Source organism: Acartia tonsa, chromosome 7, assembly GCF_053477335.1.
Source record: "Acartia tonsa isolate MP-2025a chromosome 7, ASM5347733v1, whole genome shotgun sequence".
NCBI classification, from domain to species: Eukaryota; Metazoa; Arthropoda; class Copepoda; order Calanoida; family Acartiidae; genus Acartia; species Acartia tonsa.
Window position 1 is genome coordinate 43,370,006 of NC_137266.1, and position 26,360 is coordinate 43,396,365.

General features: G+C 32.8%; 1 protein-coding gene and 1 long non-coding RNA gene across 2 annotated transcripts; one reads left to right on the forward strand and one right to left on the reverse strand.

The window, feature by feature from the left end:
- Positions 1–1,448: 1,448 nt before the first annotated feature.
- Positions 1,449–12,868, forward strand: LOC145323795 (uncharacterized). The gene is made up of 7 exons (XM_080166342.1): positions 1,449–1,577; positions 4,621–4,724; positions 5,241–5,347; positions 5,845–5,944; positions 6,953–9,346; positions 9,646–9,690; positions 11,030–12,868. The coding sequence occupies exons 1-7, from the start codon at positions 1,567–1,569 to the stop codon at positions 12,100–12,102; spliced, it is 3,834 nt and encodes a 1,277-aa protein (XP_080022468.1). The 5' UTR covers positions 1,449–1,566; the 3' UTR covers positions 12,103–12,868.
- Positions 12,869–16,206: 3,338 nt separating this feature from the next.
- LOC145323814 (uncharacterized) lies at positions 16,207–25,018 on the reverse strand. The gene is made up of 5 exons (XR_013881110.1): positions 24,959–25,018; positions 21,026–21,119; positions 19,402–19,476; positions 16,928–16,970; positions 16,207–16,424 (listed from the first exon to the last, which is right to left on the reverse strand). It is a non-coding gene; the product is annotated as an uncharacterized LOC145323814 (long non-coding RNA).
- Positions 25,019–26,360: the final 1,342 nt, after the last annotated feature.

The window sequence follows — 26,360 nt, forward strand, 5'->3', positions numbered from 1 at the left end:
GCTTTTAAAAAGGTTGCCATCAATGCTGGAAGGTGTTTAAAACCTATTGCTTTTATTCGTTCCCTTTAAAGATTTTGCACAACTACTTTTATCAATGCTCTCATTACAATGTACAATATCAAAATTAAATGAATGCATTACACTAATGATGCACATCATGCAATTAGATTATAAGTAGTAATTAAGTTCTACAACCTTTACAAATTATAATTAATTTAAATATTAAAAAGTTTAATATTTAAAGAAAGATAATGATTTTCCTTCTGATCTATTCATAGTTTTAAAATTAAATTAATTTATTCATATTCAAATTGACTTTCAATTTTATTGAATATCACATATACATTAAGTCAAAGGTTTATAAAACCTTTCTAAAGAAACTTTTCAGCATATGAAATAAAAAGATCCTTTTTACACTGCCGTCTATTTTTACGTTGACAGTTATATATGTTTTAACTTTCGTTTTACAGACAGCTTTTTGCTGATATTAAAATGAGAAATCATAAGCTACGGACTAACAAAACTGTATTATTTTTATTTCAATATTTGAGCAAAATTATGGAAGATGATTTTTCAGTATGGCTGAGGGCCGGTTCTAATCCAGCAGATATTAATCATTTTCGAAACCTAACTGGAAAAGCATTAAAAATTGATTAAAAAGATCCTTAATAATACAATTTTAAAAGGTTTAAATTCTTAAAAGGCACCTGTCCTTGTGATATTTTAATAAAGATGTTGACTAGTATTCATACAAACACTTGTATCACATAAAAAATATAATTTCTATACCTATAATTATTAATTCAATGAGAGGTCAGCTAATCTATAGTTTATTTATATGCTTTACAGTTGCAGTTTTATAGAAAAAAGGAACAGTTTCAATTAAAAAGGTAAAGGATGTCTGTCTTTTGCATGGGATTATAACTTAACAATTAAAGATATTGTCTTGTGCTTTTCAAGAAGGTATAGTATTTATCTTAATCATTTTAAGGTTAAACAGCTATTATTTTTGGAAAAACTACATATGTATATTATTTTTTTTTTAAATATCAAAGACAAGAACCAAGCTCAAATCAGAAATCTACTAAGGGAAAAAAATGCTTTCTAAAGTTATTCTAGATTTAAACTAAGCTGTCTTGTAAATATTTGTTTTTTTTTCACTTTGAAAAGAACTTAAACTAAATGACCACTACTTATTTGATTAATTTTATTGACATAGAAATAAGCAATGTTGCTACAAATCAGCAGAAAAACTTTTTTATGCAGCATTACAAAATCATGTATTTTTAAAACATTTAGATAACAATCTCATTTATTAAAAAATATTATGTAATTTTTGAGAAAATATATGTACATCAACAACAAAACCTATTGGCAGGTAATAAATAAATAGATCATTGCTTTTACCAGCAAAAAAGTGCTCCCATTGAAATCTGGCTAATCAGTCATTTTTTGCTGAACTCACTTTGATTTCACAAAACACCTGAAGATGTTATAAGCTGTGGAATATTTTATTATCATATGTGATCACAGTCCACAAGCAGATACTCTCCACATCGTAACGCCATGTTACGAAGGTTTGAACTTTATAATTATTTCTCAAAATAATTAGGAATAAAGTGGAACTTTTAAGCACTCGAAGGAAATGGAAATCTAGGATTAAGAAGCAACATTAATAACTGAAATTTTTCACTATTTTTACTATTGATTAGTCTAGTACCAATTTCTAAATTATCGAAACTGTAATTTCAGTATGTTTGTTTATAATATAATTTAACAGTGCATCATAAGTATTTTAGTCACTTGATAATTCTAGTTTCCAATTTCCTTAAAGTGCCTGAAAGTTTTACTTTACTTTTAATCATTCTATTATTTTTACACTAAATGCAGCTCATACCAATTACGAAATTAATTCGGAAGAAAATCACGAAACCTATATGTGTTTTTTCAGCTGTCGTTGGGGGGCAACACATCGTAAAATTGACGACCTCTCCATTTGCCCCCCAACTTTATTTTTGATTTATTTTGCTTGTTGTTTATACCTTATTCCTGCACTAAATGTAAACCCAAGAAAATAATTTTATTTGGAATTAAAAAGACTTTATTAGTATTTCAGAAAGGCTTTGTCATTTCCTTTAGACCAAGGATAAGCTTAGGGTTATTATTTAAAGGGCGAATATAGGTTCGATTTGATATGAGCTTATATCAAAGGTGCCATTGCATAGTTTTAGAATATCTATGCCAAATTTAAAAATTCAAAAAAATCCTTAAGTAGATTTTGCAATTTTCGTGTTTACTTCAACATATAATAAATCAGATGTTTTTTCTCTACTAAGATTTTAGATTGATTCATGATGAATACAATATATTTATATAAAAATATATGATATGTAAAATATATTTACCCTATGGAGCCTGCGTAACAAACACAACCATGATGCAACTTTAGCAAACAAAAATAATATTTTAATTTTGAAATAATTTTTTTAAAATTAGTTTTCAGCCCTCCCTTTTTCAATGTACTTTTACAAAATTATGTTATGAAAAATTTATTTGATCAAAAGTAAAAGTAGCAGCATCCTTTTTTTCGAATCCTTTCGTCTTCATTATGACTATGATTGAACAAAAGCTTTATAATACAACCTTCCGACGCAGCCTTGTGTGATGCAGGGATGTTTGGATTTCTTAGGGAACCACACTAGTTACGCGAAATGACGTAAAAATATCGACGAATCAGTTAGGTTTTAGGCTAGAAACGGACTTATACAGTTAAATATGTTATGTTATTTATAATCTATATAATTGCACGCTTGAAATAAGCTCATATCATATCAAACCTATATTCGCCCTTTAAATCAACTCAGAACAATTCAACATTCAAAGTGTTTTGTAATTTGACAAGGTTTACCAACTCCTGATTGTAAAACATTATTTCTTCTTGTCATACTACTACCATTGCATTGGTGTAAACTTCCAATATTATTATTTAGGCAGAGTAGTCTGGGTAGAGTACTCACTGGGTAGTGTACTCACTGGGTAGTGTACTCACTGTACTATTATAATATTATTATTAAAGTGTTTTTAACCTATTTTTTAATCATATATCAAAAATATACTATGACACCAGTAGAAACAGACTGCAGAGCCCAAATTTGAATTAAGTCCCCAATAAACTTTTTTGGGGGGATTTAAAAATTAATTTTATATGTTGCTGTGATCATTTTGACGGAAGCAAAAGCAACTTTTAGTTTGGGGTTAAATTGTTTCTTACAGAACAATTTTATATGATTCAGTTTATATCAATACAATAATAAAAAAACTCTACTCTGTTCGATGGAAATAATTTTTTTTCTAAAACAATCAATTTCAGTAAAAAATTTAACATAATACAATAAAACACATTTGCTAAAGTTAAACCAATAAGATTTCTTGTTTCATTTCAATTTTTTTATGATTTCCGAAAGAGTGTTTTCACAAAGTGACTTATTTACAATGTAGTTAAATAATTTTTATTTAATTAAAATGAAAAGAATGAAAACTATACACGTAAAAGATACATAATTTTTAAAAATATTTAAAAAAAATAAGTTTGAATAATCTTATTTTATATCATATTTGTATATGTGTCAAAAAAAAAATTGTTGTATTGCATAAATATTTGTTGACATCTTGTCATGTTGACATCAAATTTAACCCTTTACAGCCAATTTTTATGTGTTTAAAATAGGTGAACGAACACAAACATGTTAATGTTAATTCATTGGTATATTGTAAAGATTTAACTTTTTAGTGAATTTTTATAGTAAAATCATAAGGCCTAATTTTACTCTATACCAGAATACAATATTTATGAAGCAAAACACTCTAAAAGCTATGAATTTTACCCAAATAAAAAAAAGACCTTTTGCTTTGATCAAAATGACTACGGCAACAGTAAAAATTAATATTTAAATCCCCCCAAAAAAGTTTATTGGGGACTTAATTCAAATTTAGGCTCTGCAGTCTGATTTTACTGGTGCCATAGCTTATTTTTTATATACGTTTTAAAAATAGGTTAAAAACAGTTTATGGCAGAGTAGTCTGGGTACTCTTGTTTGTGTACTCTCTGTACTATTATAATATTATTGTTTAGGCAGAGTAGTCTGTGTACTCTTGTTTGTGTAGTCTCTGTACTATTATAATATTATTATTTAGGCAGAGTAGTCTGGGTACTCTTGTTTGTGTACTCTCTGTACTATTATAATATTATTGTTTAGGCAGAGTAGTCTGTGTACTCTTGTTTGTGTAGTCTCTGTACTACTATAATATTATTATTTAGGCAGAGTAGTCTGGGTACTCTTGTTTGTGTACTCTCTGTACTATTATAATATCATTGTTTAGGCAGAATAGTCTGGGTATTATTGTTTGTGTACTCTCTGTATATTATAATATTATTGTTTAGGCAGAGTAGTCTGGGTACTCTTGTTTGTGTACTCACTGTACTATTATGATATTATTATTTAGGCAGAGTACTCACTGTACTATTATAATATTATTATTTAGGCAGAGTACTCACTGTACTATTATAATATTATTATTTAGGCAGAGTACTCACTGTACTATTATAATATTATTGTTTAGGCAGAGTAGTCTGGGTACTTTTGTTTGTGTACTCACTGTACTATTACACTATGTACAGCCCCTACCATTTGACACACTCACTGGTTGGCAAGCCACCAACAAAGGTAATATCTAATAATCTTTAATTTCCCACAAAGTCGAGCTCAGAAAATCTCTCCTACCTTTGAAATCAATAGAAAAAAAGTATGGTTAGGACACTGGAGGTACATGTCCTGCAAGATTAGCTCCCACCCATTCCGGAGCTCTGCATAGAAACTACCTTTCCAATGTTTTTAATTAATTTCTTAAGTGAGGGGGGAAGGAGGATTACGTGCTCACTTTGAGGGAAAGCACAAATTTAGTTCATATCTTAACCTCATAAGTATATTATGTATAATTTTTTTTATTAGTTACCCATATATTGAAAACATTATGTAAAAAACGGTTTTTTGCTGCTTATTTTAGTCTTGGTTTGTTTAAGCAAGGGACACTTGCAGAGATACTACCCAATTTGTATAGAGGCCCCTGAATTGTGAACATTGTCTCTAATAAGATATAATTTTACCTCTGAAAGTTAAAAAACACATTAAATCAGAACAATTTATCATTATTTGAAATGTATGTATAATTTGAATTTCAAGGACTCACCAAATTTGAAGACAAAAAGATAGTGTTTGAAAGAGATGGAATCTATGCAGTTTGTGATCTTCAATTTAGAACAGATGCCTATGTACTTGAAAGAGCAACAGTAAGTTTGTTTCTGTAGCAAGTCTACTTTATAATTCAATTTGTCTGTCTGTACATCTATCAGAAACACAATTGGGGAAAATTTTTTATTTGTTGCATTTTAAGATAGACTGCTGAAGTTTATTTGTAAAAATGCCACTTACTAAAAAGCATTCAGTACAGAGCTAAAAAACTTTGTCCATGAGTCTGTCAGTTAAAGTTACATAATAGATAATATATTATTTTGTAAAAGTATCATGATCTTCTATTTTTAATATTTTAGTCTCATTTTCAATATCTTACCAGGTTCTCCTTAAAAAATTGTTTAAAATGATTTGAAATGCAAATGTTGTTCAAATCTTAATCTTCTTTTATGTAGAAGTGATATATTTTACTGTGACTCAGGTGGGAGTATGGAAAAAACTTTATTCCATTTTCATGTTTTCTCTGTGTGAGATCCACAACTAATTAACAGCTTTAACTATTTAGCTGAGCAGTTTAATCCTGATGTTCATTTAGGTCAATTGTACAAATGTTGATACTGATTGCGGAGGCTGCACTGGCTGGCCCAAGAATGTTGGAGTTACCTCCAAACAGTGGACTTTCTATGAAAAGATTGGTGAGATTAAACTTTTATGTTTTACCAGTGACTCACAGATCATCAATTAATTATCAACTATGTAATGGATTTAAAAATCAGCCCAACAATGCATCATAACTTAAGATATTATAAATGGTTTCTACTGCTGATATGTCAGGTCAATAAAATAAGAAGAGAGAATGTTAGTGCAATAAGTTGAAATTTTTACCATGCTCAATTATGAGCTGCATACAAAGGTTGTGTAATTAAATAGTAAGACAGTTGATCAAGTACCATGTTAACAGATTTAATAGTCCTATCCTTTAATTTTTTTCTTTTGATATTAAAGTTTGTGTGAACGTAAAAATTTCTCATCTGATTATCAAATCTTCACATTTCACTACACTGATCAACCAAAAACATCCTATTAACAAAAATATCCAGGAATAATGCCTTGATTTTATGGTATTATGGGAGGGAAAATTTAAAATAATAATATCCCTTTTTTATTGTGTTGGACAATAATTAACCCACTTTGGAGAATTAGTTTACACTTTTATCAGACTGTTTATAAAGAAACATTGCACCTTTATTATTTACAAATTTGTAATTAAATGTGGGCGAGAGATGGGCCATCTAAAGTTACTTGGATACTAATGAAAAACCTGTTTCTAGCTTTGCAATTGTATTTGATTTTCAATAAAAAATATTGCTTATTTTATAAATTTCTAAGTAACTATACATTGGTTTAAAGCAAGGATTATGTCAAAAGTCAGCTTAACCATTAGGAAAAATAGAGAACTATGTCAAAAAGTTTAGTTTTAGCTATAGAAGGAAGAAAAGACAATTAACTGCACATTTATATAGTCAGGAAATCTTTCCTCAATCTTGGACATAATAAAAATCAGCGGAAAAAGCTGTTTTTAAAGGAAACGAGAGACAGTTATGCCCTGTATTTGAGATTGTATGAATAAGATGATGTTAAGGTTTGATAATCTGATGAGAAATTTTCTCGTTCACAGTCCCTTTAAGTATTTTTCCTTCTAGACGGCACAGTCTACAAAATTGATGCAGACATCAAACTGAATACAGCAACTAACTTAATCAAATACTTTGAATTGTGTTTTACTGAAAGTTGTGGGTACTCAAGTGAACCAGAATGCATCTCATTGGTTGTAAGTAGTAGCAGTTCATCATCAAGCTCTTCTTCAAGCTCCAGCAGTTCATCTAGCAGTAGTAGTTCTAGCAGCAGTTCCTCCAGCAGCAGTAGCTCTAGCAGCAGTAGCTCTAGCAGCAGTAGTTCCTCTAGTAGTAGCAGCAGCAGTAGCTCTAGCAGCAGCAGTTCCTCTAGCAGAAGCAGTAGTAGCAGCAGTAGCTCTAGCAGCAGTAGCTCTAGCAGCAGCAGTTCCTCAAGCAGTAGCAGTAGTAGCAGCAGTAGCTCTAGCAGCAGCAGTTCCTCTAGCAGTAGCAGTAGTAGCAGCAGTAGCTCTAGCAGCAGTAGTTCCTCTAGCAGTAGTAGCTCTAGCAGCAGCAGTTCCTCCAGCAGCAGCAGTAGTTCTTCTAGCAGCAGCAGCAGTAGCTCTAGCAGCAGCAGTTCCTCTAGCAGTAGCAGTAGCTCTTCAAGCAGCAGCAGTAGTTCTTCTAGCAGCAGCAGCAGTAGCTCTAGCAGCAGCAGTAGTAGCTCTAGCAGCAGCAGTTCCTCTAGCAGTAGCAGTAGCTCTAGCAGCAGTTCATCTAGCAGCAGCAGTAGTTCATCTAGCAGCAGCAGTAGTTCATCTTGCAGCAGCAGCTCTAGCAGTAGCAGTTCCTCCAGCAGTAGTTCCTCCAGCAGTAGCTCATCTAGCAGCAGCAGTAGTTCCTCTAGCAGCAGCAGTTCTTCCAGCAGCAGCAGTTCTTCCAGCAGCAGCAGTTCTTCTAGCAGTAGCAGTTCCTCTAGCAGCAGTAGCTCTAGCAGCAGTAGTTCTAGCAGCAGTAGCTCTAGCAGCAGTAGCTCTAGCAGTAGCTCATCTAGCAGCAGCAGTAGTTCCTCTAGCAGCAGCAGTTCTTCCAGCAGCAGCAGTTCTTCTAGCAGTAGCAGTTCCTCTAGCAGCAGTAGCTCTAGCAGCAGTAGTTCTAGTAGCAGTAGCTCTAGCAGCAGTAGCTCTAGCAGCAGCAGTTCCTCAAGCAGCAGTAGCTCTAGTAGCAGTTCCTCTAGCAGTAGCAGCAGCTCTTCAAGCAGCAGCAGTAGTTCTTCTAGCAGCAGCAGCAGTAGCTCTAGCAGCAGCAGTTCCTCTAGCAGTAGCAGTAGCTCTAGCAGCAGTTCATCTAGCAGTAGCAGTAGTTCATCTAGCAGCAGCAGCTCTAGCAGTAGCAGTTCCTCCAGCAGTAGTTCCTCCAGCAGTAGCTCATCTAGCAGCAGCAGTAGTTCCTCTAGCAGCAGCAGTTCTTCCAGCAGTAGCAGTTCCTCTAGCAGCAGTAGTCTTAGTAGCAGTAGCTCTAGCAGCAGCAGTTCCTCAAGCAGCAGTAGCTCTAGCAGCAGTTCCTCTAGCAGCAGTAGCTCAAGCAGCAGCAGTTCCTCAAGCAGCAGCAGTTCTTCTAGCAGTAGCAGTTCCTCTAGCAGCAGTAGCTCTAGCAGCAGTAGCTCTAGTAGCAGCAGTTCCTCTAGCAGCAGTAGCTCTAGCAGCAGTAGTTCTAGTAGCAGTAGCTCTAGCAGCAGTAGCTCTAGCAGCAGTAGTTCCTCTAGCAGCAGTAGCTCTAGCAGCAGTTCCTCTAGCAGCAGTAGCTCAAGCAGCAGCAGTTCCTCTAGCAGTAGCAGTTCTTCTTCAAGTAGCAGTTCCTCTTCAAGTAGCAGTTCTTCATCAAGCTGTAGTTCTTCATCAAGTAGTAGTTCTTCCTCTAGCAGTAGCAGTTCTTCATCCAGCAGTAGCAGTTCTTCCTCAAGCAGTAGTAGCTCTTCCTCAAGCAGCAGTTCTTCATCAAGCAGCTCCTCATCCAGCAGTAGCAGTTCATCATCAAGTAGCAGTTCATCATCAAGTAGCAGTTCGTCCTCAAGCAGCCAAAGTTCATCCTGCAGCTCTTTATCTAGTCCAAGTAGCCCATCTAGCTCTCTATTTAGTTGTAGCTCAACTCCTGATGGATTTGTTATAATACTCAGTTCTAATCCATCAAGCAGCAGTCTGGTTTTAAGTTTATCAAGCAGCTCATGTAGCTCCTCTTCCACAACTACTACTACAACCACTACAACCACTACAACCACTACAACCACTACAACTACCACAACAACAACAACAACAACTACCACTACAACTACAACCACAACTACAACTACCACTACCACAACAACAACCACTACAACTACCACTACAACCACAACTACAACAACAACAACTTCCACTACTACTACTACTTCTACAACTACCACTACAACAACAACTGTCAAAGTAACAGCTACAATAGTAAAAAGTAAGTAGTCTTTTTTTTTCTTTCTAGAAAGCACTTGAGGTCTGGGCCGGGGAAGGGGGGGATGTGGGTGGTTAAATAATTTTTCTATGGGCGTTTTCTTTGGGAGGGTGGTGGTGCCCTTCACTAAGATATCTATAAATTTTCCCAAAACCCAAAAGACTTACATTATAAAATAGAATCATTTTAAGTACTCAAAGACAGACACACAAATAGACATCCAGTTACTTTTATTTATGGATTTTTTGTTAATTTAAAATGTTTAAATACCTATTTTACTTAAGAATTATAATTTTTTTTAGCAACAACAAAGATAGTTATAGCAAGTTCTGGAACAACTACAACAGGTATGTTTAAATTTTTGTTCAAATTGTTATTTTAAAATAGTCTTAACAACTGCAAAAATACTTATCATAATTCCCCCTAAGAAACTTTTAAAATATATATATTATATATTACCAGACTGTAGCATTATACAACAATTATGGTAGGTAATTATTGCAACAAAGTACCCCAACCCCACTGAATTGTTCTTTACCCTCAAAATAAAAATATAAAAAACACGCATGGAAATATCTAGAATGTTAAACATGTATTCTTGAGTATGTAAGAATATGCAGAAGTAAATATGTACAGCATGACCCTCAAAAAAGTATTTTTAAGCATCTGCAGCCCTTATTTCTCAATGAATTATAAAAAAATGCATATGTCCTTGTTCTCCATAGTATTCCAGATAAGTAGATATAAAAATATTTTTTTTACCTCCATTAACACCTGAGATTTTTAGAGCTAAAGTTTTGAAAAAGTGACTGAGGAAAAAGTAATTTTTAACATGAAACGACTTTTTTAGCAAAATTAAGGTAGAAATCCTTTTATTTTTGTTACTAGCAGAAACTTTATACAAAAATGAAATAAAAAATTTAGTTTTTGAGTAAAAAGCATTTTTTTACACATATTTTTTGAGTCTTTTTAGTTTAATGATATTTTGAAAGACTTACTTATTAGGCAAAATTGTTTAAGATTAAAAAACCAAATAAATCTTTATGAATATAGCAGGAAAATTGTTTTTGTTTCACAATCCTAACTTTAATAACAAAAAAGTTATAAAGAAAATAAAATTAAAACATAATGATTTTTTTGTCTAAAAAGCTTAATTAACCCCCTATTAAATTATTGAGATGTCAGAAAAGTAGGCGGAGCAACTGTCATAATTAATCCTTTTCTCAAATAAGGGTTAATAAATAACCTAAAATTTGCAAATAATCAATTCATTCAGTAGTATTTTTTGCCATTTAAAATTTATATTTTTTGGTGGAATAAAAAAGAAATAATTAGTTAACTTGTTTTTCTTTGTGTATCATTATTCAGTTGCCAGAAAAACATAATATAACCATCCAAAAAATAAGAGAAACAAAAAAAAATTCTTTTTCTCAGTCACTTTTTCAAAACTTTAGCTCTAAAAATCTCCGGTGTTAATGGAGGTAAAAAAAATATTTTTATATCTACTTATGTGGAATACTATGGAGAACAAGGACATAAGCATTTTTTTATAATTCATTGAGAAATAAGGGCTGCAGATGCTTAAAAATACTTTTTTGAGGGTCATGCTGTATATTATATATATCAATTGATTTCGTCTATTACTATCTTGTAATCTAGTCAAATAATTTTTAATCATTTGTATAGCTACAACTACGACCAAAACAACAACCACAGCGGAAACTACAACAACAACTACAACAACTACCACAACTACAACAACAACCACAACAACTACTACCACAACATCAACTACTACAACTACAACAACTACCACAACCACTACCACCACAACTACAACAACCACTACTACAACAACCACAACTACAACCACCACTACTACAACTACAACTACCACCACAACTACAACTACCACAACAACTACAACTACCACAACCACCACCACTACAACTACTACAACAACCACAACAACTACTACAACTACAACTACTACAACAACTACCACAACTACCACAACAACCACTACTACAACCACTACTACAACCACAACTACAACAACAAGTACAACAACTACTACTACAACCACAACTACTACTACAACCACAACTACTACTACAACTACCACTACAACCACCACTACAACTACCACATCAACTACTACAACTACTACAACAACCACAACAACTACTACAACAACTACCACAACAACCACTACTACAACCACAACTACAACAACCACAACTACAACAACAAGTACAACAACCACTACTACAACCACAACTACTACTACAACTACCACTACAACCACCACCACTACAACTACTACAACAACCACAACAACTACCACATCAACTACTACAACTACAACAACAACTACCACAACAACCACTACTACAACTACTACAACAACTACAACAACAACCACTACAACAACCACAACTACTACTTCAACTACCACTACAACCACAACTACTACAACTACAACAACTACAACAACAAGTACAACAACCACAACTTCAACTACGACTACCACGACAACTACTACAACAACAACAACAATTACAACTACAACAACCACAACTACGACATCAACAACCACAACTACATCTACGACTACAACCACAACTACCACAACAACGACTACTACCACCACATCTACTACCACTACTACTACTACAACTACAACAACTACAGTAAAAACAACTACAACAACACAAAAAACAACAACCACTGGAAGTGGATCAGCCTTCATTTTCTAAAAGAAAATATTGAGCCTCTTCTTTGAGGCGATTTAGATGTAAGGAAACCTAGATTTAAGGCCAAATATTGTAATTTTAGGAATAGAAATACAAAATTGAAAATTGTCTTTTTTCTAGCAGGGTTCAAAGTTATTTAAAGATGACTGATTCATCTTATTTTGTATTTCTCTACCTAATACTGTACATTGATAATTGATTTGTTGGTATTACACTCAGAAATAATTTTATCTTGTAGACTATAATTGCTCAAAATTTGTATGTTTATTATGTTATTTGTTTTTGGCAGAGCTCAAATTGTTAGAGTTATCTAATTCCTGGCACCTATCAAAGTACACTTTTAATATATTTATGACTAGAAATTAACAAAAGATAGCTTTAATTTGAAATTTAAAAATATCTTTTTTTAACTCTGCCTTAAAACATTGTAACAATTATCATCACATTCAGAGAAAATATAACTGTGATATATGACATAGTAAAGAATATTGATTATTATATTATATGTAATAATAATAATGTAAAAACTTAGTTTGTAATGAAACTTAGATTTAAGGGCAATACTGTATTTACAAAGTGTTATTTAAAAGCATACGAATAATAATCATTCGTTAAACTTTTAAAATATATTTGATATTTGATAACAATTTGTTTTAGTTGTAAACATTTAAGTTGTATGTAATAACTATACACCTGTGTCATGTGACCTGTACATGTAAAAATATTATTACTTAGAAATTTTATTATAAAAAAATATATTTATCATCTATGTAACATTTTCTTTCTATTGGTATACAGAATCAAAATTCTTCTATAGGGCTAGGACTTGAGCTGTGGTGCCATGGGAAGGCAAGCAGATTCAAGACTCGATATACTTTTGCCATAGTCATTATTTGAGCATGAATTGGATTAGTGTTTAAAACTTTATAACAAAAACTGTTTTTATATTGAAAAATGTGAGGAGATTGCTTTTTAAAAACACTTTTTATGTTCTAAAGCTTAGTCTAGAATATTATCTTCCTTTTAAGTTTGCTTTTTATTTTTATATTTTTGTTTTAAACTTTATGTTTTTTTATTCTTTTTTTAACTCTCTCAATGCTTGATCATTAAGTTTGCTTTGCTACTATTTAAACATAATGTCCTTGTTTTGATATCAAAGACCTAATTAATCATTTTGTATGTAGCCCATCCCCTACTGGATGAACGAACTGACACACGAATGTGGTTTATATTAGCAACCTAAATTTTTCCCTGGTAAGATATCCATTAACATATATCAAAACATTGGCAAAGTGTTTTGATGTTGTCATCCTTATTTGGGTAAAGGGAAATCATTATTTTAGAGCCAGCTGCAAAAATCATTTTATCAGAGTAGATGAAAATGTGGTGCAACATTCATTATTAACCCTTACAGATCGGGCCCCAATTCCCACCTTAATAGATCGGGGGGGGGGGGGGCTCAAAGCCCCCCCCCCTCTATCTCGGCTCCTGGTACAGATAAAGACGTAAAATTTTTTTCTGGTGGTTCATGTGTATTTTTAGAGAAAATTACTTTTTTTAGTCATAGCAGTCAGACCGCTCCTTAGCCGCTTTTTAGCGGCCAGCCGCTAAATTTTAAAACAGCTGTAGAGAGGCCAATTTTGCAGCTAGGATGACCAAATTTTAGGACGAACTTTTATTTTTCATAACAAAAAAATTACTTTTTCTGATCATCGCCGAAAAACGGCAAATAACGGAAACCGCCATTTTCGGCGGTTACGGCGGTAAAACGGCGGTTGGCGGCGCAAATTAATATTTTTATCTGTTTATTATTGCTCAAGGATTTACCAATAAAAATTATAGGTCTCTAGCTGTGATAGAAGCCACAATATTCATGATTTATATCTGTAGTAAAAGCCGGACAACAATCGGTCATAAAGTCGGTCAGGGAGCGGTCAAACGGTCATAACACCACTTTTCTCAGAAGGTCATTGATATCTAAGTATTCACCCAAAAAATTTTAGGTTTCTACCTTATACACAAAAGTCATAATGTAGAAATTAAGATTTATTTAGAATTTTTTAAAATTTTTTTTGCTACCCAACCGACTTTGACCGGACACCACGACCGACACAGACCAGATATCCTAATAAAATCAACTCTTGCCGACGTATAATTACTAAACTTAAAAAGTCATGAAGTTACAGCTCTCCATCTTACCTACAAAAAAAATGAGATTGAAAAAACTAGAGGGGGGGGCTCTTTGAGCCCCCCCCCCCCCCCCCGATCTGTAAGGGTTAATATATGATTATAATGTGTGCATAATACTGGGTATATCTAGTAATATCTAGACAATTATGAGTAATCAATCATAGAATAAACATATCTAGATGGCATGTAGGTATCCTACCTTTTAAAATTTGCACAAAATTATTTTAATACTTTTCAGTTACTAAACATAGAAATCCTACTTAATTTTTGTTGGCTTTAGGGGGTAAAAAAATATGAATGTTTTTGAGATCTTTTGTGACTGAAGCTAAAATTGCAAAAACTATGATACCTAATTAAATGCCTAAGCAAAAGCTTTAAATCACGAGGAAAAAAAATAGTAAAGATATTGAATTTTTTAGTATTGAAGCTAATTTGAAATATCCGTCTGTCTTTACGTCTCAAGACAAACTAAAGATAGAACAAGTTTAGACTAAAAAAACGATGTTGGTCGATAAATTTCGAGTTTTAAAAATGCCTATATACTAAAAACAATGAGTTTCTTAAAACTAAAAAATAAGCTATCACACGCCGTTTTTAGCAATTATTTTGAGTTGTACTTTGTAAACTTGCGTACATTTTCGGTATTCTAGGTGACTGTTATCAAGAAGATTAATATATATAAATACTTTTAAGAATGTTTGAAGAACTAGCGTTTGCGCCCCTAGAGACACTTGAGAGGGGGGGGGGGAGTTGAACCCCTTTAATTTCAATTTAAGTTTTAAAAAGAAAAAGTAATATTTTTTTTTTTTTGGGGGGGGGGGTCATTTTTTACTTTGAGGGTGGAGATACACTCCCCGAAAATAGTTAAAACCTTTCCTGGACCTAGCTTCACGCTAAAAGAAAATCATATCGGTTCAGCGGTTACTGAGATCCTTCGCTACAGAAAAAAAGCTTACTGCTTTATATAATAGGAAACATAGATATTGTGAGAGATTCTCGCATTCCATGATAAAATGTTTATCCCAGCTGGCTAATATTACGATACTCAACATCCCCTCCTTCTTATGACCTTACCCCATCCCCTTGCCCTACCATGAAGGAATGGGTTGACCAATATCTGTGTACTATATTAGCAACCTCAATTAACGACAAAAATTACCACGTATTCTATATCCATTATTCTAGCTTGAGAGTCTTTTTAGGGCAATACATTTATCTATTTTATTTTTCAACTTTATCAAAAACATTTACAAGAATTACAGTAATTTGCACAACAAAAAAAACATTTTAAACTTATATCATAACAAAAAGGTGTTTATAAAACAATTATTAGAAGAAGTTACATGAAAATTTATATAAAAAAAATCAAAATTTTTTAAAATTCTTTCTTTTCTAGTTTACTTAAAAAAATACTGAAATTTATACCTTCAGTGTTTTAATATTGCTTCATACCTTTCTGTCATTAAGTTTATAGACAACTATATTGCTAATGCCAGAGACGTCCAAGCTTTTATTTTGAGGGAGGTAAATAAGGGGTTTCAACAATTATAGGTTTCAAGGGTTTGAGGGGGATAGTAAAGTATTTTTAAATGAGGGGTTTAAGGGGGGTAATCTAATGAAATTTTTAAAAAGTTTAGGGGGGTAAAATTAGGGGTTTCAAAGTTTGAGGGGGGTAAACACCCGTTTACCCTTCCCCCCCCATGGACGTCTATGGCTGGCTAATGCCCTTTTAGAGAACAAGTTTATTTGGTTAATGTGTTTACACGGCTTTACTAACAGGCAGGTAGGGGACATTATACTATAAATTACACTAGAACCTAAAGTTTTATATGCAAGTTTTCTTATTTGTTGGTTATTGGTTGGTTAAAAATAATTTGATCTAGATAATGGGTGATTTTGTTTATAATCAATTAGGGATTGTGCGGTGTTCCCTAATGTATCGTCCTATGTCTTGATAGATAAGTAATTTTGTACTTTCTTAATCTTGAGGGGGAGGGTTAATTTATCTTTCATTGATCTATCATTCACAATGTATAATGGATGACTATGGTAAAGCAAACGGGTAAACAAAACGTTCTAGTAGATCATACAGAAACTGCGGGGCCTCTACTTCTAAATCTATCAATGCATAGGTCCTAAAACAAAAAAAAAACAAAGATGACACACATTCATATGAACGAAATTTAATAAATCAGACTATAGACCAACGTACGATGACAAATATACAGCGAAAGTGCATCTCATATCATTTAGAAGTTTGAAAAATGCTATGTAAATGCTTCTAACCGTGTGCCAAATCGCTCTATGAATCAACATATGGACTATTCATATTATGTAAAAAATTATAATTAAAATCTGAATTATCATCATAATTAAAATTGACTTGGAGTTTTCTGGTAATAATAATAGAGTAGCTACGCTTTCTAGAGGCATTGTTTTTTTAAAAGACACGAAAGTTAGTGTTTAAATGAACTATTTGCTTCGACCATTGTCTCCTCCAACCTCAAAATAGCCTAAAACCTTCTCTGGACAAATAAAAGACTTCTCTAAAAATTGTGTACAGCCGAATGGGAGATCTTATTGTACTGGCCATACAAACATCCTGTTACTTTAGTATATAGGGTGTATAGAATATTACCTCGCTCTTCCAATAGGCCTTGGCAAAATCTCAATGCTTCCACCTAAAAAGGAAAAAAAAATAAAGAATGGCTTTGAAACCGATTAATATCCACTGGATTAGAACCGGTTAAAAGCCATACCTAAAAATCATGTATCGTAACGTATTACCGCCAATTTTCTACGGTTAATGAAATAAAAATGATTATATTGATACTAGTTTTTTCAGCGGGACAAACAAAACTATTATTAATATTTTTGATTTAATATCTACGGAAAACTGAACTTAAAGAGTAGCTTTGCCACCAAAATAATTTAAAGTGATAAAATTTAAAACAAGTTTTGATTATTAAATATTCAGGGATCTTAAGGTATAAGATAATGGATGGGGTAAGTACCAGAAGTTATTGGGCCAACGACTAGAAGTTATATATAGATCCTAGATTGAATTTGGTTTCATTTCTAGAATGGATTTGTTATTTCTTGGACCCTACAGCAGATTATAATGTACTCTAATAAAGTACACTTTGTAGTTGGCTAAAATAGCGATCCCCATCCACCCCCTTTACCCAATCCCCTACCCACATACTGGATAAACGAACTGAACAGTAAGCGTTGTCAATTTTTGCTACTTATATTGGCAATAACTTTTTTCCTTTTATAATATCCACGTTTATTCTACATCCATTATTTCCAGGAAAGCATGACATAGGCCCCGGTCTAGAGATATAATTAGCTTATTTTCATTCATTTTCATCAAAGATACGGTTGACATTAACAATAAAGCTGATAGGTATCTTTTTATACTGTCTGTTTGTGTACACTGAAATAAAACAAGAATTAATTGGTCTGACTGTCTCATTTTGGGATTAACAAAAAAGTAGTTTTTGCATAACTCAACCTACCCTATTAAAAGAAACTGGTAGTTGAAACTTTTTTAAAGACGTAATTTCCTTTCCAACCCTTTTCTGGTTTTTTAATTGTTTTTATAAAGCAGCTAAAGGTATATTTCTGATTAATTTTTAAATTAAAGCGATTGTTTTTTTGTCTGTTTGTTTCTGCCAAAATATCTTAATTAATAACCACTGAACCTATTCGGTATTTCTTTACTTAATATTGTTAGCTTTATATAATTATTATACAGGTTACTCGTTTACTCTCAAGTTAAAGGTTAATTTGAAAATTCATCCTACTAGGGTTGAAGCCCCTTGTAAAACCTATATAAACAAGGATGACAACATCCATAAAAGCGAAGCACTGAAACGGTAGGACAAACGGACATTAACACTTGTATAGTATCTGAACTGAATAATCAGAATTTAAAAGTATAAGAGTCGAAGCAAAATTGTAAGTAAATATGTTGAAAAACTGCTTGAAGCAGGATAATATTTATGGACATACTTACATTTTTGGACTTGATTATAGAATGCTTCGCTTATAATATTGTTCTTTGTTGTCCCAGGAATCAATATACCAAAAATCAGATCAAACGGATAATTAGAACACTTGAAAATTTGTTGTTAAAAAATTAGAAAAATCAACATGATTATAGAGTTGCTACGCTTTCTAAATCGTACCCAACTACTACAGGAATCATCATGCAAAGTTTAAAATCGACAATTCTAACATGCCTAAATTAACGAATAAAAGCTATCTATCTCGGACGGACGTCCGGACGGACGTACGGACGGACGGACGTACGGACCGACCCTAATTATAGAAACGCTTCGCTTTTAAAAATAAAGTCAACCATTTTCTTTAAAGAAAAAATCTTTAGGAGGGTTAGGTAAACTTTTCAACGTGACTTTTTCGGATTATTAAAGGCTTTTAACTTTTTCTTAGTAAATAGTAAATTTTTCCCCTTCCTATTCTTATATGTTTTTGTTGTTTTATTATGTAATTTTGTAGGCATATAAACTGCTTTCTTATTTTCTCAATTAAACCAATATTGATGGCATAAAGATTAAAATAAACACTGTCTAAGTTTTGACACTGTACAATAGTAAAACCATAAAATAAAAGAAAAAAATGTATTTTCATTGGTCTGTTTATTACACTAGTCGCAAAAGTCTTACCATAAAGTTTTCTTATTCGTTGGCTTAACAACCTTTTAGACTTTTTATGAATTTTGATTGGTTAGTTCATTAAGTTGAGTTTCCAAACGTTTCAACCACTAATTATAATCTACAGAAGGGGTAATTTTATGTATCATCATTGGGGATGTACATCGATTTATTAGAAATTGTCTTATCCCTTTAGATCTCTGATTTCCCCCGCTGTCCAAATATTTTTTTCTGCTACTGCAGGTCAGGCATCTAAAGAGATAAGGCAATGGCCGATAAGCTGATGTACATCCCCAATGATGATACACAAAATTACCCCTTTTGTGTCAATTAGTGATTGAAACGTTTGGGCTCTCAGCTTAATGTACCAACCAATCACAATAGAATAAAAGTCTAATTAGGCACTTTAAAGGAAAACGCCAAAAAAAATTACCTACAATACTGACAGGTAAAGCACTGGGCTGAAGGAAATTCAATTTTACAGATCTTTTTAATCGGGTAGGTCCACCTTAACAAATAACATAATATAATTAAACATAATCTTAATAGTTCTATAAAAGTCTGTATATTGCCCATTTGTCTGTTTATACGTCTGTCTATATATCTGTTTGTTTATCTGTTGGTCTATCGGTTTGTTTATCTGTTTGTCTGTTTGTTCATGTCTGTCTATTTGCATGTATACATGTCTTATTTATCTATATGTCTATCATGTGTCTATCTGTATGTCTACCTCTCTGTTTATATGTCTGTCGGTCTGTTTATCTATCTGTCTATCATCTGTTTATCTATCAGTCTATCATCTGTTTATCTATCTGTCTGTCATCTGTTTATCTATCTGTTTATCATCTGTTTATCTATCTGTTTATCTATCTGTTTATCTATCTGTCTATCATCTGTTCATCTATCAGTCTATCATCTGTTTATCTATCTGTCTATAATATGGTTATCTATTTGCATGGTTATCAATATCCTTCAGTCTTTATATCTGTATATTTTTCTTTTTGTTTGTCTATCTATCTGTCTGTCTGTCAATCTGTTTATTTTATCTGTCTGTATGTATGACTATTTATCTGTCTATACATCTGTGTGTCTATCTATCTGTCTCTTTATCTGTCTGTCCATCTGTCTGTCAATTTGTATATTTTATCTGTCTGTATGTATGTCTATTTAACGGTCTATACATCAGTCTGTATATCTGTTTGTCTATCTACCTGTCTGTCTAGTTTATCTGTCTGTCTATACATCTTTTGACTATCTATCTGTCTGTCTATCTGTCTGTCAATCTGTGTATTTTATCTGTCTTTCTGTCATTCTGTTTATCTGTCTCTTTATCTGTAGGTGTATCTGCCTGTCAAGCTTGCTGCATACCTTTCTTGTTTATACATCTGTCTGTAAGTATGTCTTTATGTCGAATTGCTATCTGTTTGTCTGTATTTCTGCGTATCTGTCTGTCTTTCTGTCTGTCTATCTGTCTATCTATCTTTCTTTCTGTCTGTCTATCTATCTGTCTGTCTATCTATCTGTCTGTCTGCCTGTCTATCTATCTGTCTATCTATCTGTCTGTCTGTATGTCTATCTATCTGTCTGTCTGTATGTCTATCTATCTGCCTGTCTGCCTGTCTATCTATCTGTCTATCTATCTTTCTTTCTGTCTGTCTATCTATCTGTCTGTCTATCTATCTGTCTGTCTATCTATCTGTCTGTCTATCTATCTGTCTGTCTATCTATCTGTCTGTCTGCCTGTCTATCTATCTGTCTATCTATCTGTCTATCTATCTGTCTATCTATCTGTCTATCTATCTGTCTGTCTGTATGTCTATCTATCTGTCTGTCTGTATGTCTATCTATCTGTCTGTCTATCTATCTGTCTGTCTATCTATCTGTCTGTCTGCCTGTCTATCTATCTGTCTATCTATCTGTCTATCTATCTGTCTATCTATCTGTCTATCTATCTGTCTGTCTATCTTTCTGTCTGTCTATCTATCTGTCTGTCTATCTATCTGTCTGTATATCTGTCTGTCTATCTGTCTGAATAAAAATGAGGACTTAGTACTTACCTAAAATGGTAGTTATTGATAATAAAACCAGAACAAAACAGAAAACTAATCTATAGATCTTCATAATGTATAATATGTTGGGCTTGCTTTCAACCTAAAATAGAATAAAATTGTATTACTAAACCGAATATAATAACTATTAAAAAAAATTGGATTATAATCCCTTTCGTTACAACGCCTTTTAATGGGCGTTTCGTCGTATTTTCATAGTAGCTTTTTATAGGTTATTTTAGGTTAGGTTCGGTTAAGTTAGGTTAGGTGATTGCCCCGCAGAGTTAGAGCTCCACGCTTGGGCTAGAAATAGGAGAAAAGCTAATGGTGAAAATACGACAAAACGCCCTTTAAGAGTCGGTTCCACGAAGGGACTTGACCCAAATTTTGTTTTTATACCTTGCACTTTCTTTCCCTTCTTATCGCGTTTAGAGTAGCTCCGCAACTAAAATTGACAAGAGATAAAGACTTACAAGACAAACTAAAGAGTAGCTCTACAAAATCACACGTGGTCTTAAAAGATATTTGAAATTCTAAACTGTCTGATATGTACAGCTTTTTCCATGCCTTTATTTATCATCTATTTCAATGGATATGGAATTACTTAGATATTGCACCAGATTTTTGCATACTCGAATAAAATTATACTACCAGTTAGCTAATATAACGATACCCCGCATCCCGCATATGACTTTATCCCATCCCCTCCCCAGACCAATAGCTGATAACTGTATTAGCAACCTTAATTGACGACAAAAATTTAAATCAAGACTTTAAAACCATAATTTACCAGGATAATTTAGAACCCAATTTTCCTTATTAAAGTACATAATTCTTTCAAACTGAATAAATTTTAAAACTTATATTTGACCGGTCCCTTGATCTTTATCAATTCTGTCACATTTCTACACATACTCACACACCCACACACATACACACACACACACACATTCACTCACACACACACATTCACTCACACACACACATATTTAGAGTTAGGGTACCATAAGGACAGAAGGGATTGGATAAATATACAAAAAAAAACAAGATTTTAAAATTAAAACTATTCTAAAAGTTATCCAGTCTGTCTGTCAGTATATTTTGTCAGAAGCTAGTTGCTTTGCCTTCAAAGAGGAGGGGGGGATATAGCCTAAAATTATCCCAGGAGCTATGTGAAGCTACCCTAAAATGGAGAACTGAATCAGTTCAACAGTTATCAAGATCTTAAAGGACAACCAAAAATATCTTACAATTTTATATAATAGATTTAAATAAGTGGCAAATTTCCTAAATACATTTTTATAGATTCTTAAAGAAGGACTAAATAAAATAATTAATATTTTGACGAATAATCAATACATTTATGTATGGAGTTTTAATCTACACGAGACTACTATTATAAAACCAGAAAATGTCAGTAACCTCTTTAATAAAGCTACTCCATAGACTGCTTGATTTATTAATTAGGAAATATAAGCATGAAATTTTAAATGAGAAAAGAGTCAAAAAATGAAATTAATTGTTTTGTTTTGAATGAAAGCCATAAAAATAGTAAATTTAATGCATTAATTTTGGCTCCAATAAATATAACTTTGATATACACCCTTACTTACAATTTAAAACTATAATACCCCTTCTGTAGATTAAACTAATAGTTGAAAAGTTTAGAAATATTATCTTGAACAACACAATGAAGATTTAATATGTCCTCAAAGTTTAAGCCAACGAATGAGACAACATTGTTTTTATTGTCTGTTTTGGCTTTGAATTGTCTTCGAATATAGAACCTTGAGGGAAGGAAAATTGCAGCATATTTTGACATACAATAAATTTCACAATTATGCACTCCATACGAGAATAGTTATTTCTCGCATCGTATTATAAACGGCTTTCCGCGGATATAGAATGTACAATTATAAGATTAAAACTAGTTTTTTTTAGCCACGAGGTGCCGAAGGCACCAGCTAAAAAAACTAGTTTTAATCTTATGATTGTACATTTTTATATTCGTAGAAAGCTGGATATAATACGATGCTAGACATAGTTTTTTCGTATGGATGAGAACCGGTTTCTATCCACCGGATTCGAATGAATACGAGAAAAGGTTCTAATAAGCTGGTCAATTGTGACTTGAATTCATGCGACAAAACAAGTTTACAAATTGCAAAAAAACTAAATGCAAATAAATTACTATAAATTTTATCAGTCTGTGGACAGACAAAAAAGAGTATCTATAATTTTTACTAGCGGCTACACCCTAGAGGCTTCTAGTGGAACTTGAGGGTGGGGTTATACGACCAGCCCTAAACCTTTAATTTTTAGTTTTAAAACAAAAAACAAAAATATATTTTAATGAGCGATTTCTCTTTCGTGAGCGGAGATACTAGACCCCAAAAATAGTTATACACATTTTCTGGATCTATGAAAAGATCCATTGCAAAGGAGAACCATGTCGGTCCAGTAGTTTGAGAGATTCTAAGGTACACACAGATACATAGACAGATAGGCACCATGTTACTTTTATTTAAAGATTTATTCTTTTACTACTATATGAAAATTTTTGAAGAAATTTGAAATGTCCGTCTGTTCTTCTCTCCGACTATCTTTCAGCTACGTTTTAATGCCTTTGTCCAACAATCTATCGGTTTTGCACAGAAAAAATATTTTTTGATTCTTATTATCAGAAAATTTATGTTTTCTCAGTTGTTGTCAAAGATAGACTGCTGAAATTTGTTTTGGAATTCTTAAGATTACGACATTTATGCTTAGTTTCTTCTTTTATTTGCTTGGCTGTTACTTTTTCATATTTAAAAGCTTATGGATGTCGTCGTCCTTGTAATTTTTGGTTTGATAAATTTACAGGGAGCTTCAAACACTAACGAATGGCTAGGCGGTATTGATCCATTTTGTTTTTTACTTAATTTCTCAGAAACAGTCATCTTAATTAAATGGAGGAAAGTTTCAACCCTCTGCCTGAAGTACTATGGGCTTTTATCTCTTTGTTTTAATCAAAGTGGAGGGTTTTAAAGCAGCACATTGAAGAGAAAATTTGAAGATTTTAAATTTAGTAAAACATTTAACGTTATTTAACTCGCGGATACGCCCATAGTATCTGTAGGATTGTATTTGACGGAGAATAAACTAAGGTGGATTTATGTATACAACCTAAAATCATTCAAAGACTTAAATATTTCAAAGTAAACAGCCTGAAACCATCACATAAACAAAGTATAGCTTCCCTAAAACGGAGAACTCAATCGCTTCATTGATCTTAGGGGTCAGATATAACACTTACTTCTTTCGATCAATAGTACTAGCGGTACATATATGACATTTGAACAGGGGGGGGGGGGGAGGCGACCCCCTTTCACTTTCCATTGTATTTTTAAAAAGAAAAAGATTAAAGATCTTTGAGTGGGATTTAGTGGCATTTTTTTTCTAGGGGTAATTTATCTTGGGAGGGTGGTGTTACTCCCCTCCAAAATAGTTATAAAACTTCCATGGACCTATGAGAGGCTATACTGTATTACTGTATTTAGAAGTAAGAAACATATAAGTTCAGTGAGATACTACGGTACACACAGACAGACACAGATCCTGTTGCTCTATTATAAGGATAATAGAATAAAATTTTGCTTCAATGAAGAAAGAATGAAAATTATTAGAAAAAAAAGATTTCAATAAATTTTAGATGTTTTGCAATTTACCAAATAACTACGTTAACTTATTCCTTGGCTCAAAACTTTTGGAACTTTTATTGAACTTTAATTGGTTTGTTCCAAACTAGAAGTGTCCATACTTTACTACAAATAATTCTAATCTAAAGGATAGTTTTGTTTATCATGATTTGGGATGTATATCAATTCATCGTCTATTGTACTACTCCCTATTGACTACTAATCATAAGGAAAAAGACTACTAATTAAAAATCATGAAAAATACCTATTTTTTATTCTTGTTTTTTCTCTTGGTTCTTAACCATCCACCGCTCAAAACACAACTGAAAGATTTCATCAAAATTTCTGTCTCTAAAAAAAGAGCGAGAAAGAGAGAGAGAGAGAGAGAGAGAGAGAGAGAGAGAGAGAGAGAGAGAGAGAGAGAGAGAGAGAGAGAGAGAGAGAAAGAGAGAGAGATGGAGAGAGAGAGAGAGAGAGAGAGAGAGAGAGAGAGAGAGAGAGAGATGGAGAGAGAGAGAGAGAAAAAAAGAGAGAGCGAGGGAGCCAACGAGAGAGAGAGAGAGAAAAAAAAGAGACAGCGAGGGAGCCAAAGTGAGAGAGAGAGAGATAATGTAAAAGCAAGTTTTAAGAACAGAAATAGAAAGAAAAAAAGTACAGATGAGAGGAAGTGATAAAGGAGATAAACGGGGAGAAAGATAGAAAAGAGAGAGAAAGAAAAAGATAAACAAAAAGATAGGTTGATGAAAAATAGATAGACAGATAGATAGACAGAAAGTGAGAGATAGATATATGGACAACAAGGATGGCAACATCCATAAAAGCGAAGCACTGAAACGGTAGGACAAACGGACATTAACACTTGTATAGTGTCTAAACTGAATCATCAGAATATAAAAGTATAAGAGTCGAAGCAAAATTGTAAGTAAATTTGTTGAAAAACTGCTTGATACAGGCTAATTTTTTTGGACATACTTACATTTTTAACACTTGATTATAAAATTGCTTCGCTTATTACATTATACTTTGTTGTCCCAGGAATCAACATACCAAAAATCAGATCAATCCGATAATTAGATCACATAAAAATTTGGTGTTAAAAAAGTAAAAAAAATCAACATGTTTAAAATGGACGTACGGACATTTTGGTAATGTTTATAGAGTTGATACGCTTTCTAAATCGTAACTAACTACTAAAGGAATCACAATGCAAAATTTGAAATCGATAGCACAATTCTAACATGCCTAAATTAACGGAAAAAGCTATCCGTTACGGACGTACGGACGGACGGACCGACCCTAATTATAGAAAAGCTTCGCTTTTAAAAACAAACTTTAAAAGTTCCAATTATTATTTTTTGGGAAACACAAGATTAAGATTAAAAATCCCGAACAGTTTCGTGATTTTAATAAAGATTCTTTTTGTGAAACTTAAAGGCAAGGGGAGGAGGTATGGATTGCCTCCCCAAAACTAATTTAAATTTTTAAAGGGGGGGGGAGAGGAATATCCAAAAGGGGTAATATTTTTTCATTTTTAACCCGCCCCTTACCATCCCAATCATTTGAAAGATACCATGATTAAAATGTGTGAATAAAATTCCCTTTCCCTGGATCAGATATAAAAAAAGTTTCTCATACCAACCCTATCCATCCCGGGGATCTAAAGGGAT

Coding starts and splice junctions, on each gene's coding strand:
- LOC145323795 (XM_080166342.1), top strand. Junction 5,945..6,952: donor GACTTTCTATGAAAAGATTG/GTGAGATTAAAC, acceptor TTTTCCTTCTAG/ACGGCACAGTCTACAAAATT. Junction 9,691..11,029: donor TTCTGGAACAACTACAACAG/GTATGTTTAAAT, acceptor TCATTTGTATAG/CTACAACTACGACCAAAACA.